Consider the following 19274-nt stretch of genomic DNA (forward strand, 5'->3'; position numbering starts at 1 on the left):
TGCACACCACAGATATGGTGTATGGTGAAACCCCAACAGATGGTCCAGAATCTGGTGGCGCAGCTGATGTTTGATCATCCAGAAAGCTGATGTCACTCCACTAATCACTGAACTTAATTTGGTTTCCCTTAAAAAACTGATTGTGTTCATCAGATTAAGTAAAGCAATCAGATGTTGCATTGTGAGGCTGGTGTAAAAACCCTGTTGGAATGTGATTTGTTCAATAATCGACTTTTCCCCACATAACATTTGAAGTGTGAAGCGAGTCACTTTTCCATAGAAACAATTTCTCCAAATTTAAAGGTAAAATTGAAAATCCTGCACGGGACTGCTGCATCACTTGGTTTCTCTTATTTCATCTCCTCCTGTTGTGTTTATCACGTTGACGTGAAAAATCTGTTGTTTGTTGTAACATTTCCAACACCACGGGAAGGCAACGCACGGCTTTCATACACGTCACATTACGCTACGTCATTATTATTGTTATGGCAGCCAACAAAGGATCAAGCTGCCACGCTGTTAAGCTGCGTGGATAAAAACAATGAATGACTTTAAATGTTGACCCAAACAGCCTAAAATAAAACACTTCCCTTACATTTCTATAACAGGGCAATATTTATCTCTGAGTTCTCCCTTAACATAAAGAGGGGGAGACATTTTTGTTTACATGTTTGTGTTGCTAGGCAACGCCTCGACGTGACAAGGTTGAAGTTGCACACAAACCGCTCCGTGAGTTTTCTTTGGAAAAATGACTTTCAATTAATCTGTGTCTTTTATAAGAACCCCCCACTGTAAACACACAGGCTGCCTTTCGAAAAATATATTTTCAAAGAACCTATGTGTTAAACTGCGTTTCTGTAGGTCTTTCTGGTGGGTAAAAAAAATGTCATCAAGCTATTTGTCACTTGTGAAGGAAGCTATTGTGTTGCTTGATAAGTTCAGAGCTGACAGGCAATGTCTGGATGACTTTATAGAGGATGCTTCAAATGATCTGCAGGTATGTTGACAAAGGTTAGTGTTCATAAGATGCATTTGCTTAGACGTGTTGTATCAGATTGGTTCTATGTTGCAGAAAATTGATACTCTGCAGAGGAAATTCATACTTGACGTTGTTTCTGGATGCGTTGAATACAAAACGTTGTTGGATGTTGTTGTCAATGCATTCTACGGCCAGAAGTGGAAACAGCTGTCCAAGGGTGATCGCAGCCAGTATGTCAGTAAGTAAATCTTTTTAACTGTCACACCACTGATGGTTAAATATGATCTGAATAAAACAAAATCACCACTGGCATGTTTATAAAGCTGTTTTGCTCCCCAGTTATTTGTTACCTCGTCACATTTGCTCTTGATGAACTTGGACTTCAGCATTTTTGCAACATTGTTATATCTCTGGGCATCGAGAAGATGCACACGGTGAGTTTCTGAACACATTCTGTTCATAATCTAACTGTCTCAAGGTGCACTCAGTGCAACTGTATGTTTTTTTGTTTGTTTGGTTAGTTCTTGAATTTCTTCTTCTCAAACCTCACTTCATGGATACAAGAGGAGTGGAACGGCATCTATGAAGCCGCCTTTGTGGAAAAACACTGGATTGGCCCTCTGCTCAGGTGCAAAAAGATAATGACTGGAGAGCATATTTAGGCGATTAATGTCATTTCAAAGTCGAAGAACAAAAGAATGTCTGTGTGTCTTTTAGATGGCACCCCGAGATCAATATTCTCATGGATCAGCTTGCTGCCAAAATATCTCAAGGGAGTCAGATCAAGAAAGCTCCGGTTAAAACCACCGAGCCCCGGGAGTTCTCTCTAACCAAACCTAAACCTCGACCTGTACCTGTACCTCTGCCAGAGCTCATCCCACAGCAGGAAAAATGCAAACCAGTCAGCCACAGATATAATACTATGCATCATTTCTCCCTAATATGGAACATTTAGTTTCCTTGTGTTCTGTCCTCTGTTTTACTTATAAGATATCCTTAAAAATGATGGCTAATTTTGCTGTAACCTATAGGGCTGCTGCCTCTCTCATAGTGTTTTTCTTTTGTAGGTACCAAACAGCACCTACAGGGCTCCGAAGGAGATGCAGATAATAGGAGAGATCAAAGAAAAGAACCATCAAAAGGCTGAGGTACAATGTTTCTTTTACAGTTATCATGAGAGAAAGTCGATGACATCGAAAAAAGGAAAGGTGGTCCGATATTTAAATGTAACACAGGAGAAAACAAGCTCCGCAAAGTCATTTTAAGTGTCATCAACATGATGTTCAGACACACACCAAAAATATAATTGTCTTTTTTCAATCATTTATTTTAATGTCAAACTAGTTTTATTATCGCTATGCTGACCTGTTAATGTGTTTTTCACCAAAGGAACTTCTGTATGAGGCAAACATGACACAGTTCAGATGTGTAAATCCTCAGAAGTCCAAACACACACAGGTATGAACCATTTCTTTTGCTTTTCATAGTTAGTCATCGTTGGTCATGTATAAAGCTCCTTATCTACACCAAATCTGATCCACTCTCATCTCATTTACAGTTACCAACTAAATTCCAACATGAATTAAAGGATAACATTTATTCTATTCTATGAAACGAGGGTGCAGCCACGTTTTTAAAATTGTACTCAGTCATCACTTGCTTTTGCAGAGCGCGATTGCCCAGATTAAGGAGGACCTGGATTCAAAGCTCCGGTTTAATCATGTTCACTCTTCTGGACCTCCTCCCTGTAATAAGGTGGGATCTAATAGTTGTGCCTGCTTCAGTGAATCAGTTGCAGGGATAATATCCACTGGCATGTGCTTATTTTTTATTTTTTATTTCTTCATTCTGTCAGGCTAATGGCTGTTCCGTCAAGCTAAATAACGCGGCCATTCTGAGGAGGGAGGCACTGTATGACCGTCAGGTGGAGAAAGAGCTGCAGAGGTACTCCACATTATCTATACCTGCCACTAACGTATCTATACCTGCCACTAACATATCTATACCTGCCACTAACATATGTATACCTGCCACTAACGTATCTATACCTGCCACAAACATATCTATACCTGCCACTAACGTATCTATACCTGCCACTAACATATGTATACCTGCCACTAACGTATCTATACCTGCCACAAACATATCTATACCTGCCACTAACGTATCTATACCTGCCACTAACGTATCTATACCTGCCACTAACATATATATAGCTGCCACTAACGTATCTATACCTGCCACTAACATATGTGTACCTGCCACTAACGTATCTATACCTGCCACTAACCTATCTATACCTGCCACTAACATATATATAGCTGCCACTAACGTATCTATACCTACCACTAACATATGTATACCTGCCACTAACATATCTATACCTGCCACTAACGTATCTATACCTGCCACTAACGTATCTATACCTGCCACAAACGTATCTATACCTGCCACTAACATATCTATACCTGCCACTAACATATGTATACCTGCCACTAACGTATCTATACCTGCCACAAACATATCTATACCTGCCACTAACGTATCTATACCTGCCACTAACATATGTATACCTGCCACTAACGTATCTATACCTGCCACAAACATAGCTATACCTGCCACTAACGTATCTATACCTGCCACTAACGTATCTATACCTGCCACCAACATATATATAGCTGCCACTAACGTATCTATACCTGCCACTAACATATGTGTACCTGCCACTAACGTATCTATACCTGCCACTAACCTATCTATACCTGCCACTAACATATATATAGCTGCCACTAACGTATCTATACCTACCACTAACATATGTATACCTGCCACTAACATATCTATACCTGCCACTAACGTATCTATACCTGCCACTAACGTATCTATACCTGCCACAAACGTATCTATACCTGCCACTAACATATCTATACCTGCCACTAACGTATCTATACCTGCCACTAACGTATCTATACCTGCCACAAACATATCTATACCTGCCACTAACGTATCTATACCTGCCACTAACATATCTATACCTGCCACTAACGTATCTATATCTGCCACTAACGTATCTATACCTGCCACTAACGTATCTATACCTGCCACTAACATATGTATACCTGCCACTAACGTATCTATACCTGCCACAAACATATCTATATCTGCCACTAACGTATCTATACATGCCACTAACGTATCTATACCTGCCACTAACGTATCTATACCTACTACTAACGGACCTTTTAGGGTGCGATACAGCAAAACATGATGAGCGTCTGCACAACTCACTGCAGGAAGTGAAGTACAATTCAAGAAAACATGAAATGTGTAAATGAGCATAATTTCCAAAAACAGTTGCAGTGTGAGATACAGATGACTTTAAACAACTGTGTTGTATTGCTGCTTTATTTACCAAAACTCATTGAGGAACTGAGGAAACTTTGGTGTTGAAAGTGAAATGTCTTCCCTCGCTTGTTTCATGCATCATTTGGCGATGAATTAGTGTCATTGTGTGACATTTGTGGGCTGCAGGCAGGCCAGTTTACCCCTCTTTAGGTACAGAACCATCCTGTTGTAATACCTGCAAAATGTGTTTGGGATTATCTTGTAAAAAAGGTCTCCCCTGATACAGACACTGTCTCCCAGTTTGGATGTCATGGCCCCGAGTGCTCCGGTTATCTCTGGTATCAATGTTGCTTTCACTTCCTACATCTTTTCAGCTTCCTCTTTCGGCCCGTAGTATTTTTGTGAGCTTCTCGTATTCCTCCTTCTTGATGTTGCTGTCACTTCAGATAGCTGGGATCTCTCACCACTGCCTTCCTCTGTAGTTCGTCGACCACCACAATGTCCGGCCGGTTAGCCATCACCTGCTTATCAGTCTGGATCTGGAAGTCCTACAGAATCTTAGCTCTGTCATTCTCCACTACCTTTGGCAGTGTCTCCCACTTTAGACCTTGCAACCCATATGCCGTATCCGCCTGCATCTTCCACCCTGCTACTTTGTCCTGGTCTGTCTCGGAGGCCTCTTAGTTGCCTGCGCCTGGGGTTTTGTCTGGTATGGTCGATTGCACTTGTGGTCAGGGCCCATTCTTGTGCTGCCACGATTGGTGCCTCCGTGCTGACTTTCAGACCAGTTGTTTCTAGCCACTGAAAGGATTTCTCCACAATCTCCATATCAGTCACTTCCTCAATCCGTGGTTGGTCCATGCTTTGCAGCAGCTTTCCATGATATTCCACTTCTCCCTAATAATGGGGTGTTTTGTTGCCTTTGTTGCCGACATCAGAATCAAAAGGAGAATATGCTTTAGTTTCAACATTCACTATGTTGTTTTTCTAGTAGTTCGTATTTTACATTAAATATGGGATTTAAATGATGTCATAATATATTTGTCTGTCCTTTTCTGTTCTTATCTCCATTTTTGAGAGATGGGGTGGTAAATTTTGTGAGTTTGATGGCATATTTTTGTGATTTGTTCTCGATCTTGATCTCAGTGACGCGGTCTGAGTCCACTGATCTAAGCAAAGTTTAACGACTTTGTGTTTTCATTGAAACACAGAATCCAGCAGCTGTTGGAGGGGGCTCGAGAGCCTTCATCCTTCCTGCAGTGGCAGAGGGAGATGCTTCAGAGGGACCTTCAGGAGAAGCTGCCCATGATTGAGCGAAAACGCCTGGAGACACGCATCAGTGATGAGGAGGTAGCTCTGGCCCGTAAACAAGTAATGGAACGTAATCAGAAGGCCGCACAGCTGAAGAAAGAAGAAGTGAGTAAATATCATTTGACAGTGATTTAAAAAAAAAAAAGGGATTTACACAAGATTACACAGTGCTTTAAAGTGTGTAAATAGAGAGGAAATTAATTACACAAAACATTCTGGTCTCTACGAACTTCCCTCAAAGGGGGATTTGCAATTATGCGTAAAAAAAATGTGTTTGTGTGTGTTTTTTTTAGACTGCTCAGCTGATGCAAAGATATGCTGAGAAGCGTTTGCAAGAGGAAAAAGAAATTAGAGACTTGGTGCGACAGGTGGCAGAGGCCCACAAGAATTCAAAAGCAGCTAAAGAGAAACTACAGAATTTAAAGCAAAGCATAGGTATGCCTCCTCTTTTGACTGTATAAAAGGATCATTTTTCAAATGAATGTTTCCTTTTAATTCTGAACGATTTCACGTACGTTTCTCAGTGAAAGAAGTCTCAGAGCAAAGTCAGGACCTCCTTCGTCAAGCCCTCGAGGAAGAACAGGCAAAGCTCCACAGAAGATTTGAAATAATCCACGAAATTCACACCACTGAATCGCTTCCTCGCAGTAGAGTCAATCATTTCGATGACACAGAGGTGAGTGACGGAACAGACGGATTCTCATCACATTTCAGGGTCGGCTGTAGCTCAGGAGGAAGAGCAGTCGCCTACCAATCGGAAGGTCGGTGGTTTGACTTCCGGCTTCCCAGAGCCACACATCGAAGTGTCCTTTGGCAAGACACTGAACCCCATGTTGCCTATCGGTGTGGGAATGAAAAGAAGAAAGCACTGTGCAGTACTTATGACTAAGACGTGCTGTATGAGTGTGTGAGTGAATGGTTGAATGTGGCATGTAGTGTTTAAGCGCTTTGAGTGGTCAACTAGACCAGTGTTTCCCAACCCTGGTCCTCAAGGCACACTGCCCTACATGTTTTCCATGTTTCCCTGCTCCAGCACACCTGATTCAAATAATTGGGTCAGGTCTTAAAGCTCTCCAGAATGCTGAGGATGACCCATTCATTTGAATCAGGTGTGCTGGAGCAGGGAAACATGGAAAACATGCAGGGCAGTGTGCCTTGAGGACCAGGGTTGGGAAACACTGAACTAGACTAAAAGCCCAAATAAGTACAGCCCTTTTACCATTTCACACGCACTCTTGTGGATATCTGTGAGACAGTTAAACTGTTCCCTTCATGTCAGACTGCAGGCCATGTGATGCTGGCAGAGATGTCCCTGGCCGAGCTGAAGGAGCGACTGGCCCTGCTGAGGGCGGCATGGCAAACGGAGGAGCAGGAGAGACGGAGTCACATCCAGGATGAGAAGCAGAAGAAGAAGAAGCTCCTGGTGGTGAGGCTGGACACCATTGAATTCCACAGAAGAGCATTGGTAAAGGCTGCTGCCATCAGGTCAGAGGAATGTTCGGCTTTGACTAGAAAATACCAGAAAGCAAACATGTATAAAAGCTCACACGTATATCATACACATTCATGATCACTTCGGTATGCGGCAGGAAAGAGGAGAAGAAGGCCAAGCAGGACTTCATCCAGCAGGTGGTGGCTAAGGATGAGACAGTTTTGGCTCTGCAGAGGAAGCTTGAAGAGAAAAAGCAGGCGCGCCAAAGATGGAAACAAACTGAGAGCAGCAAGGCCGAACCCTGTAAAGAGACAACAGCGCACACTGTGGGCCACACAGGGAACCGCAGACAGGTGAGTTTTCACAAGAAATTAGAACTGCTTTCTTTGAGCAAGTGTGGCTTTGTTATTTGTTTTTAATACAGCATCTTATTTAACTTACTTACTTATTTATTTCTGTTTCCTTTTGGCAGAGTTTAAAGGAGGAGAGCTGGGAGGAGTTGGAACAGAGCTTAATGCGCTGCATCCAGGACGCTCCTGATGTCATTTCATAGTGGGAAACACTTAAGAGATGTACACCACGCTCTACATTAATGTTAATGTTAAGCTAATTTGACCCTTTTTTTCAGTAATAAAAAAAATTGAGCAACGTCTCACTATGCTCATAGAATTAATTTGAACCATTAACAATTTAACATCCCTTATAGTTTCATACTCTTTGACTTTTTTGCTTCGAGAAACCACTGAGATTCATACATGAAAACTCTGATGCATGGTATACATCTTTTTTGAAAAATCGAATTTGCATATCTCTCCAAAATGATTACCGCCCACATGGGCTTGAACTATGAAAAGAGAAGTGTGTCTTCGTGACTCATGAGGAATTTTCTCCACATCGAAAAAAAAAATGTGCTGGTGTTTTTCCTGCGGCTTACTTTTGGAACAAGTTTACTGTACTAAAGGATACTCATCATAACTCAGACAGTAGTCAGTAGTCATCTGTTTGGACATATCCACCAAAGGAGGACTACTGGAAGCAGAAACACACACATTCAACAACATGTCAAAACTCCATCGGTGTGTATTTTTGTGAGAATATCAAATATTTGATGTAATATGATGCAAAGAAAAAAAAATAAAGTGTCTTTGGGCTCATATTTGGTTTTATTTGATCATTCATCCATATATGTTTTTGTTTGGGTTAATTTTTTTTTAGTTTGAGAGGCTCTGTTGACTACAGAAGCTTATTGCTGCCGAATAAAAATAGGCTCAGCATCACGTAATTACGTGAAACGTTTATTATTACAACGTTATAACGTGAAAAGGTTGTATCTTGAAATAACGTGATCATTTCACGTTATAACGTGATAAATGTATTGTTAAAGCGTGAAAAAGATATACAATATACTTTTCTGATACTGAGCCTTTTGTTTTTCCCGTAGAGTGGCAGCAATACGCTTCCGTAGTTTACAAATGGTTTCGTGAGAGTTTTGAACCCTACCTGAGGCAGTGGTGAGCCTGCTGGTCGTTGCTTGCAACAGCAGGAGATCTGCTCCGAGTCCAGCCCATTTTATCCGGTTTTAGCCACAAAGTAAAATCACATGATGCGTATTTTGTCATATGACACCGATGAGAGGTTTCTGATTCCCCGGCGAACGAACTCCTCTGGCATAAAAAAAAAAAAAAAACCCAGAAGGCGACAGTCAGCCACTTGTCAGGGATGAGATGCTGTAGACAAACACTGTCCGGTGGTGGAAGTCGTTAATCTGGAGGATGGACTGTCGGGGAGCTCTGCCTGCCATAACCGCCGCTTGTTTCCTCGGTAAGTTTCTTCCGCTTTTTGACGAAATTACCTGGAGTCCACTGAAATCTGAAAGATAATAATCTGAAGATATTTTAGTTCTTTGCTCATGAAACCACTTTACAGCTCAGTAAGTACTAAAATCATAGTCAAACCTGGAGCATACTTAAACACTTGTTTCTGAAATAATAAAAGCAGAATTTTTAGCTGTTTGCCACAATATAATTTGTGGACATTTTCACCATTAATGTGATCATTCTGAACTTTTCCATCACTTAAGATCACTAAAATCGAATTAAACTTTCTGACTCCCTTTATTCCCAATGGATATCAGTTTCAATTACAGTGTCTTGTTGTGGTAACACAATAGTCTATCTATGACGACTTTATCTCTCCTTCAAAACTCCCTTATTTAGGATTCTGCTTTTCTTTAAGCCACATTTACTTTTCTCTAACATTTTGGAAGAGAAAGGTTGCCAACGCAGAGGAGCAGAGACATCACATGACCCCCCCCCTCCCCCCCTTCTGACTAATTGAATTTCATGAGGATGATGGCTCCTATTCAAGAAAGAACTTGAGCACATGGCTTATGTGATTATCTCCATAAAATGGCCTCTGTTTTGCTCATGTGTTTATACCTGTTGCCTGTGGGTTTTTTTTTTTTTTTGACAGGATGATTGGAATACTTGAGTTTTTGTAGACTAAATGAAAATGCTCCATTGACAAAGCTATATTTAAAAGAAGAAGCTATCTATATGTGGTATAGTCACACACCATGTCTGGAGTATGGTTTCTGATTTTCATAGCCTGGTTGTGTTTTGTTTCTATGGGGAGGAGGGACATTGTGGGGAGGCATTCATCATCAGAATGCAACAACATTTCTGTGCAGGGATCTAAAACAAAGAGGGACGCAGGAGCCATGCAGAGGGAGAGAAATCCCACTTTTTCTATGTACAGTAGATGATATAGGGAGAATGCAATATAGTGTATTATTGATGCAAATGGTAATCTGCCCGGTTGCCACAAAAAGCTTAGGTCCTGATAATTCTTTGTTTTATTTACTTTTGTTGTGCTTCCGCTGCAGTATTAATCATTGGAGATTAGACAACACACTTCAAAGTCCGGATTTACTTGATCTTTGGCAACAGGTCCGAGGCCGGTCAAAAAACAACCTCCTTGCTTTCATGTTCTGTTAAGCATAGTTTTTTTCTGCACTCTGGGATCATTTATGCCCTTATGAGATGTCTGGCTGTATAGCGGTGACAGAGTCCTTCTCCTCCAGGCGTGGTGGTGAGCCAGACCACTCTTACTCCTGCTGCGATAAACACCGCTCTCATCGAGAATGCGACCGGTGTGACTCCAACACCCGTGATTTTCAGCACCACAACCCCAGGCTGCTTTGCTTTCAACGTCTCTAACTGTGAGCCCTGTGCACCAGGATCACAATACGACAACAGTGAGTGGACGGATGTCCTCTTTTTACATTTTAGGCTTGCCCTGTCAGTACTTTCTGGAATCAAACTTTTAAATTTCTTAAACAAATAAAGGAAGAAATGCTTTTCTCCGTCCCTCCTCAGACACTCTGCTGTGCACATGCTGTTCCGAACCTGGGCTGTGTGTATTTCCCGGAGCATGTCTACCATGCAAGAAGGGATTTTATCAGCCTCTCGCAGGACAGCAGCAGTGTCTGCCCTGCAGTCAGGGCTTCTACACCAAGTACGGACACAGAAGGCTACAACACGTTCACTTATTTCCTTTTAGCTGGTTCCTCAATTTGCTATTTTGTAACATTTTGCACTTGCTTTACAGTTTCACTGGAAGTCCCCTGTGTCACCCCTGCCCTGCTGGATCCTTCAGCAATAACACTGGTGGAGAAACTTGCACAAGCTGCTCACCAGGTGTGTTTATTTAGCTGTAGCTCATTGTTGTGTTGTACAACAGTAACAACAGAATGGTCACCTCTACCAGATCAATATGAATAAGTTAGCCAATGTATTATCTACCCACACTGAAGCCCGATTACTATTTTCCATGCAGTGATTTCAGCACACTTTTGTCTCATATCTGATAGGAGCAATGTCTCTCACGTGTTGAGTTTTTTATTCTGTCTGCTGCTTTCAGGTTTCTTTTCATCGAAGCACAGTTCTTCTTCTTGCACACCATGTGTGCGGGGACGTTTTTGCAAGTAGGTGTCCCTACTATTCTATTTCTGCTTCTGTTGTTGTTGTTTTTCTGTAACCAGTATCTAAAAAATCTGAACTGTGTGTGTGTGTGTGTGTGTGTGAATGGAAAATCACTTATCTAACCTCCAAATTGAACATCACATGCTTTCATCCCATGGTTCCGTTTGCCCTCAACGGATGTACACACACAAACTCACACAAGACCAGTTACACAGCTGCAGCTTTGAGTAATCAGGAGTAAAAATCAAAATGGCATGCATTATAATGTCTTAGCGGCAAGTTAGACTGCCGGTGAAAATAGTTTGCTGATTCTGATTCAAGGTTAGACTATTGCAATGCACTTTATGTCGGCGTCTCCCAGTCTTCTCTCAGTCGCCTTCAACTTGTGCAGAACGCTGCTGCCCGTCTTTTAACCAACACCAACAGACGTGTGCACATCACTCCTGTTCTTAACTCCCTCCATTGGCTTACTGTCCTTTATAGCATTGATTTTAAACGTTTAATGTTTGTTTTTAAAGCTCTTAACGGCCTCGCCCCATCGTATTTATCTGAGTTTTTAACAGTCCGCAATCCTGGTAGAGCTCTAAGGTCAACAAATCAATTTTTGCTGGAAGTGCCCAGGTCAGATGACAAACCCTGGGGTGACCGAGCCTTTTCTGTTGCTGCCCCCAGGCTCTGGAATAAGCCCCCCGTCCAGCTGCGTCTTATTTCTGACCTGGGCCTCTTCAAATCTAGGCTAAAAACCTACTTATTTAGGGTGGCTTTTAATACCCAGTAGTATGATGACACTTTTATCTTATTTTATCTTATTTGATTTTGTTGTATTTTATTGCTTTCACTGTTCTTTTATTGTTTTTATTTGTTTTTACTTATTCTTCTCTTTATTTATTACCCACTGTAAAGCACTTTGGCACATCGTAAGGATTGTCTCTAAAGGGCTGTATAAATAAAATACATTTACATTTACATTCGTGACAACCATGCATTATGACTCTTGAGTTTGAGATGTGGTGACTTCAGGCAAAATATTCTTCAACTTCCTAAAGCATTCTTGAGGATTTCCATTCTACTTGGGATTATAGACTGTATATGTTTGGGATGTGTAGTAGCTTCATGTTGTACTTCTGTGCTGAGTTGTACTTCTTGTTGATGTACAGTGGTGCTTTAGGATTGACGAACCCGTCAGAATGTTCTACATTTCTACATAAATTTGATAAAAAAACATCATCAGATTTTGAGACCAGTCATAAAAGTAGAAGGATAGAATTATGGAACATAAGTGGGACAAGGATATTACATGTAGTCATCAAGTTATTGAGGTGAATGATCCAGTATTGCATCCGTGTGTTGCAAAAGTATGTGAAAATGTGCTTTCAACTGATGCACTGGGTTGCAGTAATTGCTGCTGATCAGTCCACACCAGGTTGGAGAATTTTTTGCGGATTCCTTCGTATAGAACAGCTCCAATTCTGTAATGTTGGAGAGTTTCCTGACGTGACCTTCTCACTCCAGGTCCTTCCACAACATTTCTACTGGATTAAAATCAGAAAGGACTTAGATTTGGCCGTTCCAAAACATTAATCTTCTGTAATCAGTCTTTAGTAGAACAACGTGTGTGCGCTCAGGGACTTTGTCTCACTGTGTGGCCTAAGAAGTTTACCATGAAATTTTTCTTGAGAATTTGCTGGTATAAGCCAAAATTCATTCTTCCATTGATGCTGGCAAGCTATCCCGGCCCAGATACTGCAAAACAAAACAAAACAAAACCATAAAACTACCAGCACCATGTTTTCACAGATGGGAAAGGAGTCTTCAGCTGGTATGTATTGCTTCATGTCTGCAAATTTAACATTTTTCGATTAAACTAAAAATTTCCATGTTGGCCTTAATCTACGTACAAAACATTTTCCGACAGCGTTTCAGGTTGCCGACATGATATTTAGCAAACTACATACAGGTGTCAATATTCATTTGATAGAGGAGTTACTTTCTCTTTTCAGTCCTGCCATGTGCAGATGTGTGTTTTCCCAACTATGGACTCATTAAGAGAAACCTTTAGTTATTAAGAAGTTATCCGGTGATCCTTTATGACCTCACAGACAATATCACTCCTTGCTCTTGGAGGGATATTTCCCCCATCTCTGGAGAAGACTGCAATGGTTGGGCATTTCCTACGTTTGGACACCATCTTTTTTACTGTAGATTGCCTTTAATCTTTCTCAGAAATATAAGTTGTTAGTGGTATGAAACATCCCTGTTCATAAAACAGAACTGAAAAACAGTTCTCAGACACTTTTTAAGGACTTACAACCTACTTCAAAAGTGAAATATTGAGTTCCACCATTCATTGTATTATTGTATGAATATTCCTGTAACAGTGTGAAATCAAACTGCAGACTGTGCAGCTTTTCTGTTTTAGTTGCAGCAATAAAAACACAGTCACAGTCAGTTGTCCTTTAATAGCCATAGCCTTGTGTGTTTGTTTCCGACAGCTCGTCTGGCTGCACGCAGTGCCAGGTGTGTCCTGGAGGAGCAGAAGCTCTTCAGTCTGCCGCTAAAGACTGCACACCGTGCCGACCAGGTAGATCACATCATGCAGATGTACATGTTCATGAGTATTTCCCACGGCTTAAGAGAAAGATGGGGAAGAATTTTTACACATCCATCTGGTCTTTAACAGGCATGCACAAGGCTCCCCATCAGACAATGTGTCAGATCTGTGGCAGTGGCTTCTTTCAGATCCACTGGGGCCAGGAAAGCTGTGATGTCTGTCCGGAGAATCACTACTGCCCTGTGAGTACTGTGCACCCTCTGACAGATGAGAATGAATCTATGTCCAGTGGAAAAAAAATATTCCACATGTTTGGTAATGGAGCAAATTGTTCCCCCAGAGTCCTGATGTAAATCCAATCCAGTGTCCGAATGATGCTTTCTGTCCGGAGGGAAGCTTGGCTCCTGGCTACTGCATGGAAACTTTCTTCCGCAAAGCAGGGGACACTTGTGAACTGGCTCCTGTTACTATTGCTCTGTTAGTTATTGGAGGAGGGGGTGAGTATTAATGCTTAAAGAAGTATAAAAAGAAGCCAGAAAAAGAAAGTAGTGCAGAGTGTCCATGGTGTTTTTAGAGATGCTTCAGTTGTGAATCATCCATTTCAGCACAGTGTTGAGTCTATAGTTATTTAAGCTGACAGCATGTGAAATAATTTCTTTAAACAGATTGTGTTTGATATGGTATAGGAACTCCTGTTTTTTATACTGGTTCTGGTACTACATTTGTTTTTCTCACTCATTGAAGGAAAACAAGCAGCCATGAGACTAAAGAGGTGCAACTTCACAAATTAACCACCATACCTTAACTGTTGACCTAAACTATATACAGAAATGGACACTCATCCTTATGACTAAATGCAGCCCAGTCAGCTGCTATACCTAACGACATAATGAAATGAAATAGGAATCATGCTCACGCATCAATGCACTCTTTGTGGATGGTAATTTCCTGTCACATCCTCTGCTGTTTTTCTGTCTCCTCTCTCTAGTCGCCTTACTCTTCATCATTTTAATGGTTCTGCGACGACGGAGAGACACAGATGGAGAGCTGACAGTAGCCCGAGCCCCTCTGTTACGCAAAGAGCGACCTCAGGGTAGATACTATGGGCTGCCCTGTGACACAGAACCCGTGTACGCTGGCTGGTGAACCACTAATATAAAAGAACTGACAGCGAAGGACTGATGGTAAAATACTGATCTGGTGCCTTGAGATCTTTTTAGAGTCCACCCGCCTTTTAATGGGGCACATTTGAAAATGTTATTTATAAACAGTAATTAATTCCCTCATGAATTCTAATGGTCTGGCATTGTTACAGTGTTTTTTCTCAGACATAAACCCTCCCTTTGTAAAGTAGGTTAGTGGATTATAAGAGGTTTGCTCAAACGGTGGAAAAAAGAACTCAACTTGGAGGAAACCTGTTTCTCTTATGAAAAGCACTTTTTTGTTGAGGTAATTGATTTTCTTTGCATTCACGAGTGTGGGTGCATCCATTAACTTGTTCTGTTGCTCAGAGACAGAGTTGTAAACTGTGCCTCGTGTTTTTAATGCTTTTGATTATTGTGCGTTACCGTCCGTTGTTTGTTGACGTGCGAAAACCCTCGCTCATTGGTTTTCACCTGCTTTTTTTAAGGTGATATTTGTGTGTTTTAAAGGACAATAAACAAAGTAATTCTGATTTCTAACTCTTTTGTTATGATATGAATACTTCATACTATTTTTAAGATGAAAAAAGTGCAGTTCAAATCAAATTTGGAAGCGTCCAACCTGCAAGCTCTGCTTAATTTACTGGGACAGAATTGAAGTGGTTTACATCACCTTTTGAGTTGCAGTATGTCAAATAAAAGCTGATGGGACAAAATATATACTGAAGAGCAGAGTTTTGATTTGAGATTCTGAATTAGATCTGACCATAAATCAACAAAATGATTAATTTCACAATATTTATGGACATTTTGTGCAGATATTTTTAAATAACTAAATCAGCTAAATGAAAAAGAATCAATTTTTTTTCATCTCTGGTTTTCTGTCATGCTTCGCTTTGTTTGTGATTCATTTTGTGTTTGATCAGTCCCGAACTGATTCAGCGGTATGACGCCAAAACCTGAAGAGCTACTTGCTGCTAGAGGAGCAAACGGGCCTGCAACAGAATCCTCATCTCAACCATGTTGGAGTCACCGCATCATGACATGGAGACAAAGAAGATGCTCATAGGAATAAATCAAAAGAGGAACCATGAACAAAGGAGATTATAATCTACACCGACGATGGCGCTCTCCGTTTACTGTGTAAAGATAACAAATAAGTAATCCAGAACCACTTTTGATTACATATTTGCCTTATTTTAAGTTTGACCTATTGCATGGTGTTTATTATGAGCAACAATTTGGTTTTTAATTCCCTTTATGTTTATATTAGCTATGATGAGTGTTGTACATTTGTTATTTGAGTAAAGGTTGAGCAGTGAAGTACACTGAAATAAATGTGTGATTTCTGCACACAATAGACCCACTCACAGCAGACATTTTTACAAGTCAAAGAACAAAAACCACAGGCGTTAACTGTAACAATTATTTACTACTTTCCTGCTTTGACAAGTCAGCATTTCTGCCACAAAATAAAGAAAAAAAAATCTATATTAAGTTCTTACTGCAGAGTTTCCCAGAGTAAAGAAGTAATAAAAGTCAGCTCTGACGTTATGCACAAATCCAGCAGGAGACTGTGACGAAAGGCATCTCTCAAGATTAGATAAACATGTTTGCAGACTGTGACAATCAAATAGAAAGAAAGATATGGCTGAAAGCTGCATACCAAACTGTGAGCTTCATACATTTCAAACAGAAATACAGGAATGCATGACAGAAAACTGCTGGATGAAAGGAGCATCTGCTATGAAAAATCAATATTGAATGGATCGATTACAAATCCAACGAATGGAATCCTTTTTTATTTTTACCAAAATAGAAGTTTAAAAAGTAAAGGCACTTACTGTCCAGTCCATTCAGTAGGTGTAAAACATTTTAATTTTCTCCAAATTTGCACAAAAATTTACACCCAGTCATTTTGCAGATGCTTTTATCTGAAGGGACTTGCAAGTGAGAAACAACACTGTATCTTCAGAGCATGAATAAAAACTGTTTTTGCACGTTTATTTGAGAGAATACAAGTAGAGCAGGTACAGCCACGAAAAGTAAATGATGTAAACGATGTAATCCATTTAAATCTAGCCCCGTGATGTTACATCGTACTTTATATAATCAGGTTATGAACATGATTTAGGAAGTAAATAGCTGTCACCATTAAATGTTAAAAGGGTCTACAGGTATAATGGACTATGTTTGACTTTGAAAAGTGGTCTGCTAGGCGTGTGTTATAACGTCACAAAATATATTAATACGCATCAGTACACGAGTGCAGAATAAATATAAGTAATTTATTTTAGAATAGTAATTCGGTGCGACAGTGTAGATGTTATTGGAAAAGCATAAAGAAACCCTGCACATGTCCTACAACATAAAGTTGCTAGGTGGCAGTAATAAACGGTGAACTGTGACGTAAGTGTTTAACGCAAAGGAAAAAGTTTGGCGCAAGCAGGACGCCGTACTGACACGGGAGAAAACATGGCGGCCGTCCTAGCAAGAAGACTTTCTGGTTTGTTACTAACATTTTACTTTCTTATATTGGAGTGTTACTAAGAATTGAAATTCGTGTTTCTTTGGATATCACCGTAAGCAGATGTTACTGCACTGAACGGGTTGTCAGGATAGAAGCTAAAGCGAGCAGTGCTGAGCTATGTGACGTCTTTGCTCCGCTTAATGTGTGTTCGTGTTGTCCTTGTGTCTCTCACAGGGCTGTTGAGGCCACTTTCTGCATCCGTATGTGCCAGGACACCTCAGACCTGCAAGCTGTCCAGCCTCATCCAGCCCCGGGCTCCCCTCTGTTCCGCCACAGCCGCTGTCTGCACCCCTCTTCGGGCTGCAGTGTGTCACACAGCCCGGTTTAACATCCTGCAGCGGTAATGACCACAAACATCCAAACAAATGTTGTTTTTTTTCAATACACCTGATGGGAGACGAGTCAGATCACCTACATTATGTTCTAGGAAATAAATGCGCTTATAGTAATTATATCTATAAAGTGCAAGTTTAATTTATTTGCTAAACATGAACCCTCTCATGTGCCCCTGTTTTAATGATGGATGGGTCAGACCACTTTCAAACGTTACTCTGATTACATTTTCACCCATTTGTCCTATAATAAAGACAGGAATATGTACATTTTTATTTTTTTTTTTAAATATCTTGCATCACAAATTTTGCTTCCAGGGACCCAGAGAGGAGTAACTTACTTTGATATATTGTGAGATGTATTATTTAGGATATGTTAATTTAAGTTATACCAGCTTCAACATCCACACGTGTACTGTGTTGTGTTTTCGTGGCCATATTTCAAACTCATAATAAAAATGTGAGCAATTAATCCTTTGCAATAGCCTCCAATATTATGTTTTCCCTCAAATGTAACATCAGCTGATTCTTGTTCATTATTAGTTTTGTTTTTAGCGTCCCTTGCTCATAACTGTCTCAGTCAGTTACTTCCTAACCCTCAGCTTGATATTGGCAAAGTCAGGTTGAGGTTTACGGTCAGTAAAATACATTGAACTTTGGTCAACATGATCCACTTGTTTTTACAGTGTCCTCTGTAAAACAAGTGCATCAGTATATTGTTCGACCTTACCCTCCTTTAAGTGAAAAAGTTACTACAGTTCTACATTTCTTTAATGCTGAGGTTTTGTTTACTTCATGTTTATTCTTGTTTTTTTTCCTAGGAGATTTAGGTCACCCAGTGACATCACAGTAACCAAAATGAATTGCACTTTGTTAGTCCCAAGAAGAATATAAGCAATTTAAACTATTGAAACACTTTGAATCCCTGAGGTGATGTAAATGTTAGTGGGTGTTTTACAGTCTCTGTAAAACGCCCACTAACATTTTCTTAATTTAGTTGTTTATTAATGCTGTGAACATTGTCGGAAGTAAACAATTAGAAATCCAAATTTGTGGTGGGTTCAATGGTGTTTTTATGGTTTAAATGTCATCTGGTGATGTTTTAAAATGAGATAACCTTTGTGCTCTCTGTGTTGTTGCAGGGTGGTGCCACTTGTTCCCAGCCTGACTCAGCAGCCAAGCAGAAGTCTGACGTATGTTAGTCTAAAAAAGGGAAAGAGGAAGACTGTGAGAGCAGTGACCCACAGGTTCATGAGGCTGCACTGTGGTCTGTGGATTAGACGCAAGGTGCTTGAGTTTAACAATTAACTTCCAGAATTTCTGGAGAGCGTTGCCCGTCGTGACTCATTGTTTTGTTGTTTTTTTTCATGCGGACAGGCTGGATACAAGAAGAAACTGTGGAAGAAGATGCCTGCCAGACGAAAGCGCCTGAGGGAGATTGTGTTCTGTAACAAAACGCAGTCCCAGCTCTTAGATAAAATGACAGGCGCATATTGGAAAAGGAGAAACTGGTACGTCAATGATCCATATCAGAAGTACCACGACCGGGTCAATCTCAAACTGTAAATTGCAGATTCTTGCAATAGGTTGTTCTTGGACATGATGTAATAATGTTGTAGATGTATGGAATAAAACCCTTTATTAAAACATCTTTTGCTTTTAATTGTTC

General features: G+C 40.5%; 3 protein-coding genes across 4 annotated transcripts; all 3 read left to right on the plus strand.

Annotated features, from left to right (window-relative positions):
• Positions 1-1404: 1404 nt before the first annotated feature.
• Positions 1405-8141, plus strand: cfap99 (cilia and flagella associated protein 99). Its single transcript, XM_075448642.1, has 13 exons — positions 1405-1413; positions 1501-1607; positions 1697-1880; positions 2047-2127; positions 2369-2437; positions 2648-2734; positions 2835-2923; positions 5536-5740; positions 5929-6070; positions 6160-6311; positions 6915-7120; positions 7225-7420; positions 7540-8141. Exons 1-13 carry the CDS (start codon positions 1405-1407, stop codon positions 7618-7620), a joined length of 1608 nt encoding a protein of 535 aa, XP_075304757.1. The 3' UTR covers positions 7621-8141.
• Positions 8142-8544: 403 nt separating this feature from the next.
• LOC142365908 (uncharacterized) lies at positions 8545-16056 on the plus strand. Of its 2 annotated transcripts, XM_075447661.1 has the most exons (10): positions 8545-8888; positions 10150-10323; positions 10445-10583; positions 10677-10765; positions 10989-11052; positions 13543-13631; positions 13731-13843; positions 13942-14098; positions 14590-14785; positions 15670-16056. In XM_075447661.1, the coding sequence occupies exons 1-9, from the start codon at positions 8840-8842 to the stop codon at positions 14745-14747; spliced, it is 1032 nt and encodes a 343-aa protein (XP_075303776.1). In that variant the 5' UTR covers positions 8545-8839; the 3' UTR covers positions 14748-14785; positions 15670-16056. The 2 variants fall into 2 exon arrangements, with proteins under 2 accessions (XP_075303776.1, XP_075303775.1); XM_075447660.1 differs by lacking the exon at positions 15670-16056 and having other exon boundaries at positions 8546-8888; positions 14590-15659.
• Positions 16057-17182: 1126 nt separating this feature from the next.
• On the plus strand, positions 17183-19256 carry mrpl35 (mitochondrial ribosomal protein L35). The gene is made up of 4 exons (XM_075488023.1): positions 17183-17249; positions 17448-17613; positions 18748-18892; positions 18983-19256. The coding sequence occupies exons 1-4, from the start codon at positions 17219-17221 to the stop codon at positions 19169-19171; spliced, it is 531 nt and encodes a 176-aa protein (XP_075344138.1). The 5' UTR covers positions 17183-17218; the 3' UTR covers positions 19172-19256.
• Positions 19257-19274: the final 18 nt, after the last annotated feature.

The sequence above is a fragment of the Odontesthes bonariensis genome, chromosome 17 (assembly GCF_027942865.1).
Source record: "Odontesthes bonariensis isolate fOdoBon6 chromosome 17, fOdoBon6.hap1, whole genome shotgun sequence".
Taxonomy (NCBI): domain Eukaryota; kingdom Metazoa; phylum Chordata; class Actinopteri; order Atheriniformes; family Atherinopsidae; genus Odontesthes; species Odontesthes bonariensis.